The sequence below is a fragment of the Miniopterus natalensis genome, chromosome 8, assembly GCF_054644295.1.
Source record: "Miniopterus natalensis isolate mMinNat1 chromosome 8, mMinNat1.hap1, whole genome shotgun sequence".
NCBI lineage: Eukaryota > Metazoa > Chordata > Mammalia > Chiroptera > Miniopteridae > Miniopterus > Miniopterus natalensis.
This window is the reverse complement of record NC_142088.1, coordinates 55,685,448-55,701,839: the sequence shown is the minus strand read 5'-3', so window position 1 is coordinate 55,701,839 and position 16,392 is coordinate 55,685,448. Positions and strand designations below refer to the sequence as shown.

The 16,392-nt window shown below is 34.3% G+C and overlaps 1 protein-coding gene across 4 annotated transcripts in view; it reads left to right on the top strand.

Annotated features, from left to right (window-relative positions):
* Positions 1-16,392, top strand: part of RIF1 (replication timing regulatory factor 1) — a 50,964-nt gene extending 34,572 nt beyond the window's left edge. Inside the window, exons 27-36 of one of the 4 annotated variants that reach the window (XM_016205719.2) lie at positions 674-825; positions 1,061-1,141; positions 1,219-1,273; positions 1,817-5,050; positions 9,947-10,093; positions 10,419-10,496; positions 10,583-10,698; positions 11,311-11,464; positions 13,220-13,328; positions 13,810-16,392. In XM_016205719.2, the coding sequence (XP_016061205.2) occupies positions 674-825; positions 1,061-1,141; positions 1,219-1,273; positions 1,817-5,050; positions 9,947-10,093; positions 10,419-10,496; positions 10,583-10,698; positions 11,311-11,464; positions 13,220-13,328; positions 13,810-14,024 (4,341 nt within the window). In that variant the 3' untranslated portion in view covers positions 14,025-16,392. Of the gene's footprint in view, positions 1-673; positions 826-1,060; positions 1,142-1,218; positions 1,274-1,816; positions 5,051-9,130; positions 10,094-10,418; positions 10,497-10,582; positions 10,699-11,310; positions 11,465-13,219 lie in introns of those variants that run through there. The other 3 variants (XM_087819859.1, XM_016205744.2, XM_016205737.2) reach the window with 3 other exon arrangements.

Sequence of the window (16,392 nt, the reverse complement as noted above, 5' to 3'; positions counted from 1 at the left end):
TTGCAGGAGAATATGAATTTGGTATAGAAAGAACATATTAGGATGGCATGGATATGTAGGAGCTTTGGGAGATGATTTCTTCTTAGTTAAGTTAGGTCTGCATAATACTTAGCACCCATTAAGTAGCAGCCTTCTTGAGATGGAATGAAAATAGATATGAATAGCTGTAACATAGCATAAGAGGAAAATTTTTTAGAACTTGTTGTTAAATAGAAACAAAATGCCTAGGTAATCTATTTTAACATCAAATCTAAAACTAAATATCTCTCTACTTTACATTTAGCTGATTTATGTTACTGATACATTGCGCATATTATTTTGGCAACTGAAACTTGACTAGTTTATACCTCACCTTGAGAGCCACAGATGTACTCTTCTCCTGTCAAACAAGTTAATTTCTGCGTGTTGGCCTGAAAAACATATTTTTCCATGCTATATTGGTAAACATGCCTATTTTTTTAGAGAGGTTTAATAATTTTTATTTTCTGAGTATTAGAGCTACAAAGAAAGGGAGGGACATTGTGCTAATTCTTATTAATGAGAAATCTTATATGGGTTTGAACTTAAAAATTCCTACTCATTATCAAAACCTTAGAGTGTTAGAACTGAGATTTATTGAAGTATTGGAAAAATAATTTGGCAACTCAAATGTACATTTTTTTAAAATTTGTAGTTGAAACTAGAATCTTCATCTCCCAAAATAAAGAGTGAAATGCCTTTGGAAGAAGAAAAGTCTATTGAATTTGTATTTATACCTCCAGAAGGAAAAGAAGCAAAGGAGAGAATACTAACTGAACATCAGAAAGAAGTACTCAAAACAAAGAGGTTTGTAGTCTTATTTTGAATCGAGTAATCTGTAGTCACATTTTTTGCAGCAAACTATAAACTGGATTCCTTTATTGAGGTAGTGGACGTGGGGGTATGGAAGATGGTTTCATGGAAAATAAGCATCTAAGCATTGATTTTATATTGTTCTTAAAAGAGAACTAAATGTAGAATTTTAGGTTGTACTTTCTAATTGTAGGAATATCAGATATTGAACTTATAAAATCCTTTCCAGGTGTGATATTCCTGCCATGTATAATAATCTGGATGTTTCACAAGATGCATTATTTTCTCAATATACTCAGGAAGAATCTATGTAAGTATGGAAGCCACTGAAGTAACTGGTTTTTAAAGTAATTAAAAACTACTCTAATTTATATTTATTTATTTCAGGGAGGTTCCTAGATTAGCTGAAAAATTGAAGGAAGATTCCAAAATGATACTTAAGGTATACAGATTTTGGGGGTTTTCAAATCAGTCTTCTTCCACTATGGAGTCTCTTGTATTTTTTTTAATGTTTTTATTGATTTCAGAAAGAGAAAGGGAGAGGGGGGGGAGAGAGAGAGAAACATCAGTGATTAGAGTGAGTCATTGATCCGGTTGCCTTCTGCATGCCCCCTATCTGGAATTGATCCCACAACCTGGGCATGTACTCTGACCCAGAATCAAACCATAACCTTCTGGTTCATAGGTCAGTGCCCAAACACTGAGCCACCCAGGCCAGGCTCTTGAATTCATTTTAAGATTTTCTGTTTAATCTCTTAACTCACACTAGCAGATGTTAGCAGTATTATAGTCATTGGGTGGGCATGTGGATGTATTTAATTTTATTGAATATTTACAATTAGAAACAAATAAATGGGCATCTACCACCATCTTTGGAGTATTTGCAAAATATTGAAAGTCGGGGATTGCCTTTTGAATTACTAAAATTTCCCCCAAAAGTCAGACTTGTTTGCTGGTTAACCTATATATGTACATTTCTGTGCAGGAGGAACTAATGAAGAGTGACATTATGCAAGATGTTACGGAAAACTGTGGTATGGAAGAACATCTCAAAAAGACTTCCGTTTCCAATGAGATTGGTTCTATTGAGGAAACCAATCTGGGAATACTGAGCAGTAATAATAATGCCCGAAAAAAAGCTTTAATTTCATCAAAGAAAATATCAACTGAATGTGCATCTAGTGCAGAAAACACTTTTGGTGTTAGCAGTAGCTCGGTTTCTAATATCACTATTTCTGGAACATCCCCACAGCCTACAAGTCGAAGGCAAACCTTTATTACTTTGGAGAAGTTTGATAGTTCAGAAAATAGACCTTTTAGTCTTTCCCCCTTGAATAATATGTCATCAGCTGTTACAGTGAAAAATAGTCAGGAAGGCACGAATAAAACAGATACTCTACCAAAAGCAAAGAGAAGAGAAGTGGCTCTTTCAAAATCTGATTCTGAAAAAATAGTGCATGGAAATAAGCGGTCAGGCCTAAGGTCGAGTAAAGCTGAACAAACAGGGAGTAAAAGGTCTAAGCTCTTAACAACATCTGATCGGGAAAAAAATACTGGGGAATCTATTGATAGCATGGTAGCCTTAGAAAATAACCCAGCTGTTTTGCTTAATCAAACAGAATGTGTGTTAGATAATCAGGCTCATCTCTCAGAATCCTCAGTGGAACATGAGGATACAGTGCTTAAACCAACAACAGAAAATGCTTTATTAGAAAGCAGTATTGTAGAAGAGAAAACTTTAGGAAGTAATTTGGAATCCAAAGAAAATACACCCCCAACCATAATACCAGCTGATCAAATGGTAAATGAGGATAGTCATGTTCAGATAGTTCCAAATCAGAAAACCCTTAGACGATCTTTAAGGCGACGGTCAGAAATAGCAGAGCCTACCACTGATAGCCAAGATAAAGAAAATAATCATCAAAAAAAGGAAAGACGAAAGGAAGAAGAAAAAACTCTTCAGAAGAGTCCGTTACATGTAAAAGATGATGTGTTACCTAAGCAGAAATTGATTTCTGAGCAAATTGTACAGGAAACTTTAATTGAGGATGATTCTTTACATGAGAAGACTTTGGGGGAAACCAGCACTAATGCCGAAATTGACAAAAGTAGAAGAAAGCCAGACCTTGAGAATATTAAATCTGAGGGAGATGCTGCCCAGGACGTGGCAGAGAAGTCCTCTGAGAAACCAGTAAGGGGACGAACACGGTATCAAACAAGAAGAGCATCCCAGGGGTTACTTTCCAGCATTGAAAACTCCGAATCTGATAGTTCCGAAGCAAAAGAGGAAGGTTCTAGAAAGAAGAGATCTGGAAAGTGGAAAAACAAAAACAGTGACAGTGTTGACATTGAAGATCAGGAAGATAAGATGGAAAAACAGGAATGTGTAAAAATTGAAAATCAGACACATGATCATAAAGCAAATTCTGAATTGGACATAAATATAAAACCTCAGATTTGTGGGGAAAAAGATGAAAATGCTGTAGCTCTTCAAGATTCTACAGTATCTTCAGATTTATTGAAAGTATGTGATATATCTAATAGTTATGAAGGAAAAGGTAAAACTAACAAATGCGCAGAATATTCCTTATCAAATTCTTCTGTATTAGAATTAAATCTAAGGACTAGAAATGCCAATAAGAGAGTACAAAAGCGAGATTCCATAGAAAACAGCAGTGTGGAAGAATGGTCAAAAACAGGGACATCAGACATTTCTTTGCCTTCTGAAAAAACTTTTCAAACACCCGAATGCCGACACAAGAGAAGTAGGAGGGTAAGGAGATCTAAAGGTTGTGATTGCTGTGGAGAAAATTCACAACCTCAAGAAAAGTCACCCCTTGGGTTTACAAATACAGAAAATTACAATGTAAAGGTCAATGAAACCAAAAAGATTGATGTGCAAACACCTGTAACTATACCAGAGACTTCTAAAGCTAATTACTCTGAGGCTAACCTTCCAGATGAGCTGCATAGTGTGAGTTTTCATTTGGGTCTCAAGGAGGACAATGATACTATTGATTCATTAATTGTACCTGAAACAGAGTTGAAAGAAAATAATATTCAAGACTCACTTCCTTCTGAAATAGTAAATCTTAAAGAAGAAATGTGTGATATGGATTTAAAGAAAGCCATAGATATTGAAAGCCAAGAGCCATCTAATAAAAAATGTAAGACTGTTGGTCCATGTTTAGGTGATTCCAAAGATAATACGCTGGAATGTTCTACTTTGGAGACCAAAGAAGAAAAGTCAGAAGCTATACTAAAAATGGAAGTAAATACAGAGAACACTGTTAATGTTGAAGCAGATGCATGTAAAGTAAAAGCAGAATTCAATCCAGAAGATGTAGAAGCTATGGAATTGGATGTAGAATGTGACAAATCTGAAGCTAGCTTCTCTGAACAAAAGAGTGCCACAACTGGTATTTTTGAGGCAGAGGCACCAGAGGAAAACAGTACAAGAAGTGATGAATCTGAAGCAGATGCAGCTGAAGTACTGAATGCTGAAGAAGCTGTAACTGAGGAAATTAGTTCAGCTATTGATCATACTGATGAAATTACACCTATAAAAGTAGGAGCTCAGATAGAAGTTTCTGAACAAATAGCAGTTGGGGGACTAGATGGAGTAAATGATGAATCTGATCCAGGCCCATCTGAAGAAATGAATGCTGAAATGGAAAATTATGAAGATAGAGTAATTGGTGAGGTGAATGTTGAAAGTGACCATGTCAGTGAAACAGAGGATGGAGACTTGACTACCAAAGCATCAAAGCCTACAGAAGGGAAAACAGACAGATTGAATATAGAAATTGACAACTTCATTCTTAACACAATTAGCACTGAAGAAGGGAAGGTTAACTGTGATAAAACTGAAACAAGCATTGTACTTAATAAACCCGAAGAAACAAAATTAGATGACAGTCAAATGAAAGTGGGAAATGATGGTGACATTTTACAGGAAGTTCATAATTCAGAGAAAGTGAAGGAAACATCACAATCTCAGACATCTGAAAGAGATATCTCTGAACTGATAACAGAAGACAATAATCTATCTCCTCAAAAGATAAGCGAATTTGATCCTTTACTTTTGTCAACAACTGACAGTCCTAGTGGCATGCAGGCCCGCTGTTTCTGGTCTCCTTTGGCTTCTCCATCCAACAGCATTTTAAAGAGAGGACTAAAGAGACCTCAAGAAGATGAGATGTCATCGCCTGTTCACAAGGTAGGGTTTTGAGGCTGAATATTAATGACCCATGTTTTGTTTTTTGTTAAATTTGTGTTTATTGGTGAAAGTATTACATCCCCCTTTCCCCCCCATTGACCCCCTCCACCCCGCTCCCCCCTCCCAGGCTTTCACCATATTACTGTTTGTGTCCGTGGAATTTGCATATATGCCTATAAGTGTTCTGGTTACTTTCCCTCCCCACCCCCTTCTTTGTGAAATACGTCATTCTGTTGCATGCTTCAGTGTCTCTGGGTCTATTTTGTCTGTCACTTTATTTTATTCAAAAGCTTAAAGAAGAAGCTTCAACATTTCATGCAATACTATTTTTGATGGTGATGAACTCCTTTACCCTTTTCTTGTATGTGATTTAATTGGAATATTTTTGCCACATAGTGATACCTGGTGAATTACAGAATATTAAGTTTTTGACCACTTGTTTTGTATATTTACCATGGTAGCTAGGGAAAAGGACAGGTAGAAGGAAAGATGTTGAGAAGAAGAGACTGAGGGCCTTAGATATTCCATTATTTCAGGACAATATAAAGATCTTGATACAACCATGAACATTATCTTTTTCAAAATTGGTGAAAATTTCTCACAACGATTTTTTTCTGTTCCTCATACCGTAATATATGAAGAATAAAGCAACTTTAGTTAGCTGTTGTGTATACTAGAACATTATACTGTCTGTTTCAATATTTTAAGTGTTCGTATAAATTCTTATTTCTATACCTGATCATTAAAAAAAATTCTTAGGCTGTGCGACCATCAGTTTCTGGATATGATTTCATTTATAATTTTTTTCCCATCTTCACTAAACTACAGCCCTTTTAGTTATAAACGTGTGTTATCTATTATATGTGCTTCACCTCCTGGCCTTGTAAGTTGCACGTAATTTTTTGAACTAATAAATTACAAAAGGAAAGTTACATGTGCCTACATAGATTAACTTGTCCTCTATTTAGCAAATTAGATGCTCTGTAAAAGTCTGATGTGGGCATTTCTTAATTTTGAAATCGATCCTACCAGTTCTTTTTAGTGTGACTGACTATATTTCATTTAAAATTTTTAATTATAGATGATATGCAATATATCAGTTTTAGGTGTACACCCCAGTGATTAGACATAACTAGATATAACTTACTAAGTGATCATCCTGATAAGTCTCATACCCATCTGACACCATATGTAGTTATTAGAATATTAATGACTATATATTCTCTGTGCTGTACCAAGTTGTACTTCTTAATCCTTTCACCTTTTTCACCCATCCATCCAACTCCTCATCTGGCAACCATCAAAATGTTCTCTGTATCTGTTGAGTATGTTCTGCTTGTTCATTTTATAAATGTATTTGATAATACATTTATTAACATTTTATTGTTCATATTCTTTATCTTTTTTTCCTTGAAGATACTTTAGCATTTCATGGTTTGGTGCTGATGAACTCCTTTAGCTTTTTCTTGTCTGGGAAGCTCATTTTATGTCCTTCAATTCTAAATGGTAGCTTTGCTGGGTAGAGTAGCGTTGGTTGTAGGCCCTTGCTTTTCATCACTTTGAATAATTCTTGCCAGTCCCTTCTGGCCTGCAAAGTTTCTTTTGAGAAATCAACTGGAAGTCTTATGGGTAAGACTTGTAGGTAACTAACTGCTTTTCTCTTGGTGCTTTTAAGATTTTGTCTTTAACCTTTTGCATTATAATTATGTGTCTTGGTTTGGACCTCTTTGGGTTTATATTGTTTGGGACCCTCTGTGCTTCTAGGATTTGTATGTCTATTTCCTTCACCAGGTTAGGGAAGTTTTCTGTCATTTTTCAAATCGGTTTTCAATTTCTTGCTCTCTCGTACCGGCATCCCCATGATGCGAATGTATTTTTGATGTGGTTGCAGGAAGGTGCAAGTGCTGCATTTACCTACGCCAAAATCTTAAATTGAGCCTACCATTTACAGTAGAAGACGTGTTCATACATACAAACATGTATGTAGATATAAAGATACACTTAATTTTGCCTTTGGCAAGCACATTGTGAGTACTTCGTCAGCAAAAATTCTTATACTGAGAATTCAGAGATTAGTCCTTGGAAAGATTTAACACCTCTTTTGAGTTTTTTGTTTTGAGGCTCTTACTAGTTTTTATTTTTAAAGATTTTTTAAAAACTGATTTTTAGAGAGAGAGGAAGGTAGAGAGAGAAAGAAACATTGATGTGAGAGCCTTGATTGGCTGCCTCCTGCATGCCCCCACTGCCAGGTATCAGTTGAGCCCACAACCATGGTATGTGCCCTGACCAGGAATCGCACTGGCAACCTCTTGTTACACAGGATGGTGCCCTGTCAACCGAGCCACACCAGCCAGGGCAAAGCTCTTACTATTTTTTTTTCAGTGTCTGAAGTTTAATTAAATAGGCCATAGACATTCTTGAAAAGTTTATGGAGATAGCAGTACATTGAGATTTATGTCTTTCTTCAGTATACTTATTTACTTATGTTTCCTTTGCCTTTTCCAAGCTTTGCCCACCAGTCTTCCTATCAATTCTATGAACTACTCAGCATTCTTTCTGTTAATTCATATTTTAAAATTTTTTCATTTTTCTTTTCCACCCCTCTTTGACAACCTTTTCTCTGTAACTATAGGTTTGTTTTGTTATTTTAGATTTCACATATAAGCAAAATCATGCGATCTTTGTCTTTGTCTGACTTCACTTAACAACCTTAAGGTCCATCCGTGTTGTTGGCAAGTAGCAAGATTTCATTCTTTTTTTTTTTTTTTAATGTTTTTATTGATTTCAGAGAGAGGAAGGGAGAGGGAGAGAGAGAGAAACATCAGTGATGAGTGTCATTGATCAGCTGCCTCCTGCACACCCCCTACTGGGAGTCAAACCTGCAACTCGAGCAGTGTCCTGACAGAGAATTAAACCGTGATCTTCTGGTTCATAGGTCAATGCGCAACCACTGAGCCACCCTGGCTGGACACAATTTCATTCTTTTTTATTGCTGACAAATATTCCCTTTTATGTATATATCACATCTTTACCTCCTTATCTATGGGGGGGCACCTAGGTGTTGGCTACTGTAAATAACACTGCAGTATACATAGGGCTGCATATATCTTTTCGAATTAGTGTTTTTGTTTTATTTAGACAAATACTTGAGTTGGAATTGCTGGGTATATGGCAACTATATTTTTTAATTTTTTTGAGGAATTTCCATACTGTTTTCATAGTGGCTGCACCAATTTACAGTCCCACCAGCAGTGTTATGAGGGTTCCCTTTTCTCCACATTCCCCCAAACAGCACTTGTTATTTGTCTTTTTTTTTTTTGTGGTAGTCATTCTGAGAGGTGTGTGGTGGTATATCATTGTGGTTTTTATTTGCATTTCTCTGGTAATTAGTGATTTGAGTGTCTTATGTGTCTGTTGGCTGTCTGTCCTCTGGAGAAGTGTCTATTCAGGTCCTCTGTCATTTTTTATTGAGGTTTGGGGGGATGAGTTAAATTGTATGAGTTCCTTTATATGGACCCCTTATCAGATGTATCATTTGTGATTATCTTCTCCCATTTAGTGGGTTGTCTTATCATTTTGTTGGTGGTTTCCTTTGATGTGCAGAAACTTTTTAGTTTAATGTAGTCCTATTTGAATAGTTTTGCTTTTGTTGCTCTCGCCGAAAGAGATACAACCCAAAAGATATTGCTAAGACTGATGTTACAGAGTTCACTGCCTATGGTTTCTTCTAGGAGTTTTTTGGTCTCAGGACTTATATTTAATATGTGTGGTGGTTTTTTTGTTTTTCCAATTGATTTCAGAGAGAGAGAGAGAGAGAGAGAGAGAGAGAGAAAGCATCAGTGGTGAGAGAATGATTGATCAGCTACCTCCTGGATGCACCCTACTGGGGATTGAACGTGCAACGCGGGCATGTGCCCTGACCCAGAATCAAACTGTGACCTCCATGTTCTTGGGTTGACAGTCAGCCACTGAGCCACACCTGCTGGGCATACATTTAAGTCTTTAATCCATTTTGAGTTTGTTTTTCTATGCGGTGTAACAAAATGGTCCAATTTAATTTTTTTGCTTATATCTCTCCAGTTTTACCAGCACCACTTATTGAAGAGACTGCCTTTACCCCATCAAATACCCTTATCTCCTTTGGTGTTGATTAATTGATCATATAAGTGAGGATTGGTTTTTGGCTCTTCAATATGCTGTAGATTGTTAATACAAATTAATTATATTTTATTTGATAGTATTTTATATTTCATTTTTATTTAGGCAACAGTACAACATAGTGTAGTCTTCCATAGCAGATGTGTACAGAGTATTTCCAGTTTATTAAAAATTAAAACTAAGGAACACTTAGATACATATTTAATAAAGTGAATGCTCTGTTGTGTATTTATATCAAATAGCTGAATGAGGGAACATATTGTAAGAGTTTAGAATAGGCTAAAATGACTTCAAGCTGGAGCTAAGAAATAAAAATTGCCACCCAATTGCTGTGAGTCTGGTACCCTCAGATTTTAGAAGAGTTAAGTAGATATACTAGTTAGTACTGTGTCTATCTCTGTACCTTGTTCTTTATAGTCACTGTAGTTAACAGTTAAGCCCATAAAGTTAGTATTGGATTATACAATTTTAACTGCCACATGTACTTTCATTAAGTTTCTGCTACTGTCTGTTTCAGTCTTTGTTGCTATAGAACATAGATCATTGGAATGACCTGAGCTATTATTTGTGAAAGCAGTCATTCGGAAGAACTTCAGCAGTGTATATGTGGTTTCTAGTGAAATAATTTAAGCTTCTAAACCCATATTCTGTTTTTGGGTAACCTTATAATGAGAATTTATAGCGTTATTTTTTTAAAACTTTAATCTTGTTAAATAAAACTGTGACCTGTATTTTTAGGTTCGACGTGTCTCCTTTGCAGATCCAATATATCAAGCAGGATTGGCAGATGACATCGATAGGCGATGTTCTCTTGTTAGGGCCCATTCTTCAAACAATTCTCCCATAGTGAAAAGTGTTAAAACTTCACCTACTGCACAATCTAAGGTAAGGTGTAGGCTTTAAAATGCACATGTACATATGTTATGCAGACACAGAATTGCATTGCATAGTTTATCTTAAAATGAACTAAGGAACAAAACTTACTTGGTTTGGATATATTAATCTTTTTCTGCTACTTGATTAGCAGACATGAAGAGAAGAGGTGGTAAGAGGCAATGATGATCCAGCAAGTATTTGATTATGTAGTTTATTACATTTTAGATTTTCTGAAAATACTAGGAAATTACTGTAGTCTAAGTTGTGAAAATAAAGTTGTAAAATTATAGTTATCTAGGGTTCTGAGTTTTTTTTTCTCTCTCCTTCTATCTAGCATAATACCACTGCAAGCAAAGGATTTCTCTTCCCAGGATCACGTAGCCCTAAATTTAAGAGCTCAAAGAAATGTTTAGTAAGAAGTGCTTTAGTTTTCATGCAACTTTTTTTCATGTTTAGTGAGGTGACCTCTGTTTAATGGCTTTTGAAATTTATTCTAAGATTACAGAAATGGGTAAAGAATCCATACCGTGTCCAACAGAAAGTGTTTATCCAGCTTTGGTGAACTGTATGGCACCAGTTGACATCATTTTACCTCAGATTACATCAAACATGTGGTAAGTGGTTATTTAGGCTTCTGGCTTATTCATAAAGTTTCCACTTATTTAAGAGGACTGTTTAAATGATCAAGGTTCTCATATTTAGGATTGATTTCATATGCACCTTTATATATATGTTTTAGAAATAAATAAAAAATTCAGCTGGGAAGATGGACCAGATAGGGCAATAAGAGAAGCATTCATCACAGTGGCTAAGATCATTATGTGCTTATTTTCCAGGTGCTGTGCTGAATTTTGTATATACATTATCTTATTTAATCATAATATAAACCATATAAGAGTAGTAGTAGTATTTCTACTTTATGTGAGGAACTTTCCACTTTATAAGGTGGAACCTTATAAGATCCACCAAAGTCACAGTCATAATGTTAGTGAAGCGTGAGGCACACATTAGACTTAGATGGATTTCAATGCTGTTGCTTAAACCAGGCATACACATCAAATTAAAATTTTTTGTTTCAAATTTTATGTACATGTGCCTTTCCTCATAGTAGGCTAGGTGGGCCTATATAAATTCCTTAAATCAGGAAGTTCACCTGGATAGGCACTCACAAATAGAGTAAATATAAAGCTATATAATAACATTCTACCTTTTTCTCATCTGTTCAGGGCTAGAGGACTGGGACAGCTCATTAGAGCCAAGAATATAAGAACAATTGGTGATTTGAGTACTCTTACAGCATCTGAAATAAAAACTCTTCCAATCCGTTCTCCAAAAGTGTCCAATGTTAAAAAGGCTCTTAGAGTATATCATGAGCAACAGGTAAAAATTTAGATGTCAGTTATATATCATGTATAAACACAATACTATCTTTTGGTCAACAACAGACTGCATATACAGTGGTGGTTTCATAAGATAATGATGAAACTGAAAATTCCTATTACCTGTTGACATTATAGTGTAAATTCATTATGTGTTTGTGGTGATGCTGGTGTGAACAAACCCACTTAACGCTGCCTGTCATAAAATGTAGGGCATGTGAGTATGTACAGTACATATACTTAATGAACAACTATGTTGGTTTTTGTATTTACTACACTAAACTTTGTTGTTATTTTAGAGTGTACTTTTTCGACTTACACCACATAGCCTATGTGTGTAGTAGGCTATACCACCTAGGTTTGTGTGCGTGCACTCTGATGTTTTCACAGTGACAAAATTGCCTATTGTATTTCTCATAATGTATCCCCGTTTTTAAGTAGTGCGTAACTGTGAATTATCTAGCTATACAATTATATAAGTTTGTACTTAAACTATACATGCTGAAAAGCCCATTTCTTGTCACCTTTTCTTCCCTTCCCTCGCAGCCAGGAGTAACTTAAAAGATCACTTTTATAATTCCACAGAGAAGTTCTGCTCTTTTTTTTTTTGAACTGTTCTTATGCCATGCACTTCTCAATTTTTGAATTCTGTACTACCACCTTTTCTCTTTCATTTATACAAAACTGGTTATTGGTTTCATGGCTGCTTTTCTTAAAACCTTGATGTTAAAATCTAAACATTTATAAAAATCGTACATATTTATAGTTAACAGTATTTAGATTTTGAGAACCAACACAATTGTGGACTTTTTTTTCTATTTTCTTTTTGTGACCTTTTTACACATAAATGTTTTGGGTCATGGATGTTTTGAGAATTTGTGATGAAAGCCAATATTCTGCCCCCTATAAAAATGTATGGACAATTTTATGTATTATTTCAGAAGGGTTCAGAGACTTTTCTAAAACCCATTCAGAGATACTTTATGTATTCATTAACATTCAAAATTGTGAGTAAATAAAAAATAGGGTCTGTTAAAGATGAAAACTAGCATTCTAGATTAGAATTTTTGAGACTGGAGTTTACTAACTACTTGAAAGTCCTAGAGTTAATATTTATTTATTTGTGATTCTTAGAAACATTTGCTAGTTTTTAAGAACTCAAAAACTAGCAATTTCTAGTCTCATAGATCAAGAATTTAGTTTCTGAAGTATTTTCTGTGGTCCATGGGCCCTGAGAATTGTCTGTGAAAATTACATAATTTTTTAAAAGCTGTTTTATTAAGACATTCAAATACCATAAAATTCATTGCTCCCCCTTACACACACACACATAATTGATTTTTTTTTTTTAAGTATATTCACACAATTATACTATCATCACCATGGTTAATTTTAGAACATTTTTATCACTCCAGAAAAAATCCCTTTTAGCCATTAGCAGTCACTCCTCATTTCTATACCCTAGGCAACCACTAATCTTTTTCCTCAATAATTTTCCTATTGTGGACATTTCATAAAAGTGGGGTCATATAAACCTGTGGTCTTTTGTGACTGGCTTCCATTGAACATAGTATTTTTAAAGCTCACATGTAGATTTTTGTGTGTTTTTTGTGAGTTTCTTAGCAATATTAGCTAAGCTAATAATCAGGTGGTTGGCTGTCAGATTCTATTCTGGTGTTAGTGCTGTTGTTAGTTCTATTAAGGATAACTTACAATTTGTTGGTTTTGTTTTTACTGACCTAAATGTATAATCAAGGCGAAATCTCGTGGACTAGAAGAGATTCCAGTTTTTAATCTTTCTGAAAAAACAATAAATGGAGCAGCAAATAAGCCTCTCCTTGCTGATGAAGAAGGACTTGCCTCAGGTATATTTTAGCGAAATGGGACAACCTTATTATAAGATCAGCTTTCTTTCTTGAGTTATTTTGTTATTATGCTTTTAGTTTTAATTTGACCATACCTTGTGAATCACACAAGTTTTTCTTTCGTTCTAGTTGCCAAGTACATGAAAAAATAATTGTTTTTACTTCAAGTATGTTTAGCTGCTTTTCTGTAATTGTCAACTCTACTCCAATGAGGATATGAACTAAATATTGTGTTCTGGTCGTGCTTTTAATAAAAATGGAGTATTCTGGTGATTTCTTTAATGTCAGAGAATAAGCTGTGTTAGGTTTTCCCGCTGCCTGTTCTCTTGAGGAACAGGGTACATACCTCAGCCTATACTTTCAATTTCAAACCTAGGCACTTAAACTTTTTATTAACTTGAAAGGCAATATATAAAATTTAAGTTTTATCTGGAATACATCTAATTGTGCTTTTTCTCTCTCTCTCTTTTTTTTTTTTTAGATTTAGTTGATTCTGTTGCTTTAGAAACTCCATTATCTAAAAATCTTGTGGCACAGGTCAGTGCACTTGCTCTTCAACTGGATTCAGAGGATCTTCATAATTATTCAGGAAGCCAGCTATTTGAAATGCATGAGAAACTTGGTAGCATGGCAAACTCTATAATAAAGAATCTGCAGTCACGTTGGAGGTCACCATCCCCTGACAATTCTGTTTAGTATTTTAAGACAAAGTTGAAGTTTTTAAAAATATAACAGTTTGTTGTTTCATAAAATAAGTTCTGAAGTATAGCACAATTTTAGACTGAATGTTTGCAAAGTTGGTAACATTTCAGAACCTGAAGGGCAATGATTTATATAAGTTCAGTTTTGTAAGATCATTTTTCTCATGTTACATATTTTCTTGGCTGCTATGCATAGTTCCAAAAATTTAAATATCTTACTGAAATGTGAAAGCAAAAACTAGACACAAGCCAACATTTATTTCACTCAAACTCATGCATATTCTGATGAAACATTTTATATAAAATATCTTAACTGAAGTAAAATTGAAAATTTTTTATTTGAATTTTTTGCTGAACTGATAGAAGGTGTTTATACTTGATTATTTTATTTTATTTTATTTATCTTTGTTGTGCCTGAGGTTTAAGAAATTTCTTCTTGGTAGAATACCTTATGTGCGATAAGAATTAGAATGTTGTTCACAGCTGTTAACTTTAGACTGCTTTTAAGAAAAATACCGAAAGTTTCAGCTTTTGGGTTAAAGTATTAAAGCAGAATTTACTAAAATACATACCATTCATTTATTTGCGTTAGCAAATATTTGTGCAGCAGCATTTGCCTGTGAAAATTTACTTTTATGAGACGTATTCATTTTAAAATGCATGACTATTTGTACATTATGTATAGATTACAGTGTTTTTAATTTATAAATTTCAGCTTTTAATTAGGTGAATTTTTCTGCAGCTTCTTGTGAATACCTTTGTTTTGTTTAATAGAAACATTTTGTATATATTAAGTACTGAGATATCAGTATGGAAAATAGAAATGCTTCGTGGACTTGCTGCAGATGTTTGTAGGATTCTGTATTTACAAATGAAACAGCAAATAGTTTTGTACTTAGTTAATGGTCTTAGTTAAAACATAAGTTTATTTTCTGAAGTAAACAGAATGAGTAAAGTTATAGAAATGATAAAGTATTTTGGCAGTTTTACTACTCATACCTATACGTTTTTTCCTTTTGGTTTGGAAGAGAGTATCAGCCACTAGAAAGCATGCCTCATTACATTTCTTTTTAATAGGAGAGTTAGAGTATTTTCATTACAACTTGGACTGTAAGAGATCTAGTTTATGTGCTCTTTTCACCTGCACCTAAAGCAAACTTGGAAGAAATTTAAAACTGTTCTTTTGAGATATGTATGTTTTTTGCCTACTTTTTAAAAATAGGGTGTACATAATTAAAACTTTTGTAAATTTTACCAACTAGTATTAGTGTGCCTGACTCCCCATATTTGTTTTGTTTTTAATGAGAAGATCTCATTTGTTCTCTGAATAGAATGAGTGAGCAACCTGTTTCAAACTTTATTCAGAACTAACACTTAACTTGAAAATGCACACGTTCTTCAAGTCATAGAAAGTTTAATCCTTGTGTCTAATCAGCTTTTATATTCAGAAGGGGACCACTAGCCAGCCACAATAAAAGTTAAGTGTCTTTATAATTGTAAATCTATTATTATTACAAATATATTGGGGGTCTAAGTTTTGAATTTACATACCAAGGATTTTAAAAGAAATTCTGGGACTATTAAACTGAGGGTTGTAGCTTGAAGAAATAACTAATGAAATATAGGAATATTTTTGTATTTGTCATTTCTCAAATAATATTTGACAGTAAAGGGGCATATATTTTTAGTGGACTGATGGGTATGTGTGTTTGGAGGAGTCAGAATTATCTCATTTCCCGACTACATATTTTATTGTTCGTGTGAACTAAACATACTTGCTGGTGAAATGAAGTTCTTTGGAAAGTGAACAGTATAGCAGGAAATGAGACCAAAATGATTATCATTTACTTAATTCACTGAATTTGATACAAGCACAAGTGTTAATTTAAAAACATTGCGATTCAACAAGGATATGTTTAAAAATATTCGAGGGCAAAAACCAGTTTGCTAAGTCTTCATTGTTGACATAGTTGTAAGTGTATCTTTGGGGAACCTTATTTTCAATATTCTTGCCTTAAAATTTTTCCTGAATGATTCCTGAATTGCAAAATGCATTAATGTTCCTTGATTAGCTCCATTGTGTTGCTTCATTATTAAAGAGAAATTCAGGTTTTTCAAATATTTTCTAATGGCTAATAAAACACGACAAATATCAATAATACTCAAATGTAATTTCTTATTTATTTAAAGAATCTAGTTGCATGCAAAAAACATAGCATAATTTTTTATGTTCCAAAATGGATTTCATAGTGGATTTAAATTTTCAATATTTGAGTCCATTAAAAGTGCTCTGCTGTTTGAACAAGTTTGGAAGCCATTGTTGAATGGCGTGTGGCTTTTGCTCTAAATTCCATACAGTAAAG